The following is a 6279-nucleotide window of genomic DNA, read 5'->3' as shown; positions in this document are numbered from 1 at the left end:
CTTCTGTTGCTTCTCGCCTTTTCTTTGAATTGAATTGCTTTTCTAAGGTGTACAGAACACATAAAATGCCTTTTTGTGATCTAAAATTATTAAGCCAAGAATGCACACCTTGCTCTACTTTTAATGTGACACACATTTTACACAGTTAGACCTTTATTCATTTGCATTCTGCACCTCAAGCTACAGTTGGTCTGTAGATTGTAAAAGATCAAAGAAATATTTCCTCTGGCCTCCAAATTACTAAAATAAGTTTGCTTTCGATGTTTAGTTTTTCATGTACTGTGTCATTATTGCTTGTTTATTAATAGCTGAAAACAACTTGTGTTTCCCAAAACTATCTGGTTCAAGCAAGTCATACGTTTCCTCATACTGCCGCTATTTATTTTTTAACAATAGAGCACGTTAGTTTGCCATATGTATACATGCATATAAATACAAGACCCCATCAAATTATTCAATAAAAAAAGCTTTTATTTGTAGATGTTGAAGCACCTTCAAAAATGTTACTACAACTAGATGATTGGCACAAGTTAGCCTGCATACATCAGCCAATCTGCAGTACTGGACCTAAGCTTTTTGAGCCTCTGGAAATAAATGCAAAGCTAAGTCAGTCTAAAGTATTGGTCCAGGAGCACAATGTGCTACCTTTGCTGCCATAATGCAAAATACTTTGGCTTTGAGGGAGGATGTTAAGCAGTGACAACTTCAACAGAATCTTTTGCTTATTACTAAATGTCATGACAGTCGAAGAGACGTCTTCTCAGTCTTCCATGAGTGCATAGGACACCATACATGTCAGAAGATAATAAGGGATTTTCCACAGCTGCTGAATATCATTGGAGATCTTTGGCTTTTTCCACTTTGGTCCCAGAGACAGACTTTTAGTTTTCGCCACAGAGAGCAAGCAGGATCTTTTCGTAGTCCCCTTTTGTGTCATCCTGATGGTAAAAAAGAAATAGTTAAACTCTAAAAGTTTTGAATGGCCTATTATATCCATCTTACTATGTAAAACCCAACAAAATGGAAGAAAATGTCATGTTTTGATGTTTGCTCACCAGAATGTCCTGGTAGAGTGTTTTGCCGTAGTTTTTCTTGTACTCATCCTTGATCCGCTTCATGTCGATCTCAGAACGACTCACCATGATGCGAGTCAGGATGTTTTTGCGCGTGCCTTTACCCTGATGGAGAAAAAGCAAAACAAAGAATTAGGAAACGTTTTGTTAGTCAGCACAGAGTAGACAGAATTTTGCTGCTACACAGACTGTACCTTCATGGCCAAGTAGAGCTTTTCCGCAAAAAACGCCGGCCTGCTTCCAGCACATTTCACTGTTGCAATTCAGAAGAATGTCTCAAGGTTAATTCTAGTAGCGGTTATAATCATTTCTTAAGTAACTGAAATTAAGAGTGCAAGTATCTGCCTTCACCTATTGCTGTGAGGCAGCTTTCTATATCTCCCTTCATCTCCAAGTCAATTGCTTTGGCCACATCCACTTTGCTGTATTTTGAATACCTATCAAACACTAAAAAAAAATAAAGAAAGAAGTAGAATAGTGTTATCTCTGAAAGGGACGGAAACATCTTACTCAACAGGTCACCATACTAACCTTTGCGGAGGTGTAGGGCACTCCTGGTGGTCAGGATTTCGATGAAGGCGGAGCAGTCTTTGCCCTTCCTCCCCTCGCCGGCTTCATACAGAGTCCTGGCGTCGCTGTCAATCAGCTGCTCATTGACTCCTTCAGTCCTGCCAGCCTATGACGTGCAACAGGACATTAACCCATTAGACACTTATTTCTCTGCCTTATCAACCTAAAAAAGAAAAAAACAATGTATACAAAAAATACAAAGCTCAGGCAAGCAGAGTATTTAGATCAACGTAGGTATGTAGTATGAAAGTTTAAAAAATGTCACTTTATTTGCTGATAACATATCTATAAAAATTAAGAAACACATGCTAAACTCAAATGTTACTCAAGTTATAAGAATCTCAAAAGGATTACATCTCTAGATCTCTTTGTGAGTGATCAGTTTGCATCGTTTGAGTCCTTCTGACAGGATTTGCAATTCATTTTGCATACTTATTTTTTGTCAATATTTCTGGAAAAAAAAATACAACTATAATCTGAAAGTTGATATTTTCCCAAGGTCTTTAGTTTCTAGATGTTGTTTTATTTGTTTAATTTTCAAATGTCAAATAAAAGTAGCAAGCACTGGAAAGAGAAATTCTGAAAAAGAAAAGAGAATCTTTTTGTAAATTTTATAAAGTCTGAGTTGCACAAGAGACATTTTTATGTCTTGATTATATGTGGCAGATGTCAAATGTCTACAAGCACTATGTCCGACACTTTTTTCTTTTTTGCTCAGATTTTGGCTGAAAATATTTGACTATTATTATAAAGCTTAGGAGAAAAACACCTGAAAGTCAAACTTGTTAATTTATTATTTTCAGTAAAAAGCAAATGTCTGTCACTGTAGGAATGATAAACCTTAAAGTAAAACTATTCTGCAAGAATTATGGTCTCTTAACTCCTCCATTGTTTCAAAAATGGTCGTTGCTGGATATAATTACTCCATAAAAGAAAAACTAAGGTTTATCTGAAATCAAGTATACATTTTGTAAAACCTGGGAACCTTCCAAACTTTACTGGCTAAAATAAAGGACACACCTTGCAAAGAGCAAGGAGGGCAGTCCTGAAGTCTCCACTGGTGTCCGACCTGATGTCCTCCTCCAGATCCTTCTTGTAGTCTAGGAAATAAAAAATAATAATAAAATTCAGCTTGTAAGAACATTTTGGCCTTTTTGTAAAAAACTATTCTCAAAGTATTTACTGCCTACTAGTTTAGAGACTCCTCCTGAGCTTTTTAGGTACATACCTTCCTTGTAGGCCTTCTTAATGTCCAAGACCTGCCTGTTGGTTCTGGAGGCCAAGATCTCGATCAGAGTATCCTCATCTGTCCCAAGACCCTGACACAGGAATGTGTGAGCAGAAATACTAACATTGTGAAAAATACCTGGTATAATAACAAACCCAAACCCAACAACCCAGCTTCCACCTTCCACTAAGAAACCAATGGATGAATGTGTGGAAGTAGGCGGGCGTCTTTATTTAACAAAAATAACAGAGGATGGTACGGCCTAAGCTTTGGGCTGCAGGAGAAGAAAGTATAATCCCACTCGGAAAAGCAATATTTGGTCAGAAATGTTATTGTATCACATTAATTGAATTTTATATCACAAAGTTTTGGGAATTCATTTGATTTGGAAATGGCTCCTTATGATGCTAAAAAGTGTTAGCAATACAAGCTGAAACAGTTTTTTCCCCTTTATGTGTTCTGACAAAAGTAACACATTCACAAACATATATTTCTCATCACTATGTATGTCACTGAATTAAAGAACAAAAAGCTGTGATAAGTACCAATAAATATATTAAGAAATGTTCTGCTTTCCCAACTCCTAAACTTTAAAGTTTGATCTGGATAGTCATGGGTCTCCAAGTAGTCAAGAGTTCAATTTCTAATACGACTGCCAAAGATATAAAACATTGTAAAAGTGGCATGTGGAAATTATTCATCACGGTTAAGAGCTCGCATATGTAAGCAAAAATGAGGGAAACACATTGATTTTGGCATGTAGTGCTATTAAGAGTTAGCGCCACTACCATTAGCTTACAGCTGTGTCGTACCAAACTCAGTGTGACATCATACTCACATCAGAGGTTCGAAATTTAAGAAAATGTTTAAGTACTTTATACTATTTATGTGGCAGCATATTAATGAACTCTGATCTGCTGGGCAAGTTTCCCTTTAGCAGTCAGAACCCTGGCTTTAGTAAAAAGTAGAAGCTCCATTATCCCACCTTTAAACACATTTCAAACCATCCACATTTTTATTTACTGAAATAACCAAGACTTATGCGGCTTATTTGTATGTTGTATTTGCTTAGTTATAATGGAATAGTTTAATTTTTTATCAATTAATTGATTTATTTATTAGTGTGCTGTTTAAATGGATCTATTGAACTCCGTGCGTTTGACCAACCTTCATCGCCAGCTTCAGCTGCTGGGCGTCGTACTGCGCCGGTGTCTTCAGCAGAGCCAGCACCACTTCCTCCAGATCGCCTTTCAGGGCCTTTTTTAGTTCTGTTTCCAGAGGCTACAAACAAAGTGAAGTCACATATAAGCACAAAAATAACCTGACGCATAATGTTTTTTCTGCCACTGATACATTAGAGGAGTGGTTCTGACCTTCCCATAGCCCTGTTGGTACGCCTCTTTGATGTGCTGTCTCTGCTCGTTGCTCCTTTTGACCAGAACATCGATGATGGTGTGCTCATCTACGCCTGCAGTGTGCGATTAGTTAAGATAATGATTTGTCTCATGAAGTTGTAATGACACATGATGTACAGAAGATGGTATTGATATTTTTCTTTAGTTTTTAGAAACAGCATTTGGTCCATCACTCTTCATTTTTAGAGGACTTACCATGCAAAATGCAAAGTACTTTAGATACAGTAAATAGTAGAACATAAAAAATTAAAAATCTATTAATCAAAACCAAATCAATATACATTGTAAATTGTTTAAAAGTAACATGAACTAAAAAAGTACAATAAAACACAAATAAATGTAAAGTTAGCAGTGGTTCCTACAGCTCTCGGCTCTTCAAGACCAGAGAAACATGTTCACACGTGCCCAAGCAGCGTCTGTGTATGTCTTTAAAATTCACCTTTAGTCTTGATGGCTTTTTCCAGGACTCCAGCGTCTGCACTGGGGTTGAAGTTTGGAGCAGCAGTCACCGTTCCCTCGTTCTTGAGGAGCTAAAAGGCAACACAGGTGATTGGTGGGGTCGTCTTATTTGATTGATCGCTGCAAAGAGGAGTGCATGAGGTATGTTGCAAAAGTTTTTCTTTTTTTATTATTTTAAAGCCTTATTTGCTCAAATGCCAAAGCAAGAACAACTGGCTATTACACGTGTGGATGAAGATCACACAGAAAATGAGGCTTGCAACAGAATTTATTCTTGCTTTTTGTACTTCCATGGCTGGGAATCCCATCATGGTGCACTGAGCAATACCGTAGGAGGCGGGACAGAAATCATGCACGAAAAAGTTGTGCAACGTTCTCCCTAATTCAACTTTAAGCAATCGCAGAAAGGAGAAGTAGCATACTCTGTTTGCAAAGTGTATAAAGGGAGGGGCACAAATTCCTGCTTCACTGAGTCACACACTCCCAGAGCTTCAGCCATCAGTCTCATTTCACACAACCTTAAAAGTCCAGATTTCCTTTCCTTTTTCTCTTTTCAGCTCTAATTTTATCTTTGTTTTAGGTCTACAACCTTTTCCTTCCTTCTTTACGCCCATGTTGGAGACTTTTTTATTTTCCTCTACGCCCCCTTCTGCCTAATCAGTTTTTCCACCAGGGCATACCGCAGAGGAAGGGTGGAAAAAAGGAAAAAACAGAGAGGTTGGCCTTAGCAACTAAAACAGTGCTAGAAAGTTACTCACTGACTCATCGGGCATGCCCAGATAAACTGTCTGCTGCAAGAAGGCTTGGATGAAAGACATGTTGGGAGAGTTGGTTCTGTCTGCAGGAGGAGAGGACAAAGTTAGAGAAGAAGATGTCAGTTCTGCGATCATTTTAAAACTGCTACATTTTTAAGAGGAGATTGCAGGCTTTGTTTTATTGAAGATGTATTATTATTTTTAGCTTTATTCAAATCAAATCAAACTTGAATTCAGAGGAAAGACTCAACCCTTCTGAACTGTATTTACATGAGGTTTAGCTCAGTAATTACAACAATATGCAGGCTGCGCAGCCGCACCCACACACAGCTTGATATGGAAACAGACTTTTATAGACTTCATCGTCCCTTTCATATAATTTCAGATGGCGCCTGAATGGGAACTACAGCGGCGTAACAATGCCGTAACAACTCTGCATTTGTATTAAACGCAAAACCTGCAAAGTCTCCGCTGTCTCATCAGCCACACCCTCATACAGCGCATCAGTCCCGTAAGACACAGCATACTTCCAGATTTCAGTTTACACTCAAACTCTAAGCTAAAGTCAGAAACTAAGAACAGGAGAACAGAATGCAGTTTTTTTTATTTCTCATGGCGGATAAACTACTTACCGAGAGGCCTCAGAGGGGAGAAGTTAGTCTGACTGTGTGGCTGCAGGGGCGTTGTATGGGCAGAAGAAGTGTATTTATGTCTGAGCTAAACTCCACCTAGTGACGGGTCCAGCCCATACTGCCCAGGCTCCACCTCTGCGATTGGAC

At 38.4% G+C, this 6279-nt stretch overlaps 1 protein-coding gene across 1 annotated transcript; it reads right to left on the bottom strand.

Moving 5' to 3' along the window:
* Positions 1-450: 450 nt before the first annotated feature.
* On the bottom strand, positions 451-6228 carry anxa1 (annexin A1). The gene is made up of 12 exons (XM_005804357.3): positions 6133-6228; positions 5504-5583; positions 4726-4816; positions 4245-4339; positions 4039-4152; positions 2872-2962; positions 2664-2743; positions 1605-1749; positions 1425-1520; positions 1268-1326; positions 1056-1178; positions 451-938 (listed from the first exon to the last, which is right to left on the bottom strand). The coding sequence occupies exons 2-12, from the start codon at positions 5561-5563 to the stop codon at positions 882-884; spliced, it is 1011 nt and encodes a 336-aa protein (XP_005804414.1). The 5' UTR covers positions 5564-5583; positions 6133-6228; the 3' UTR covers positions 451-881.
* Positions 6229-6279: the final 51 nt, after the last annotated feature.

The sequence above is a fragment of the Xiphophorus maculatus genome, chromosome 12 (assembly GCF_002775205.1).
Source record: "Xiphophorus maculatus strain JP 163 A chromosome 12, X_maculatus-5.0-male, whole genome shotgun sequence".
Taxonomy (NCBI): Eukaryota; Metazoa; Chordata; class Actinopteri; order Cyprinodontiformes; family Poeciliidae; genus Xiphophorus; species Xiphophorus maculatus.
This window is presented reverse-complemented; position numbering and strand designations above follow the sequence as displayed.

What these genes read in the sequence shown, in the direction of transcription:
- anxa1 (XM_005804357.3), bottom strand. Translation starts at nt 5,563, where the DNA reads ATGTCTTTCATCCAAGCCTTCTTGCAGCAGACAGTTTATCTGGGCATG. An exon ending in TAAGAAGGCCTACAAGGAAG is followed by an intron (nt 2,744 to 2,871) that starts GTATGTACCTAA and finishes TTTATTTCCTAG; the next exon opens with ACTACAAGAAGGATCTGGAG. An exon ending in CACTCTACCAGGACATTCTG is followed by an intron (nt 939 to 1,055) that starts GTGAGCAAACAT and finishes TTTTACCATCAG; the next exon opens with GATGACACAAAAGGGGACTA.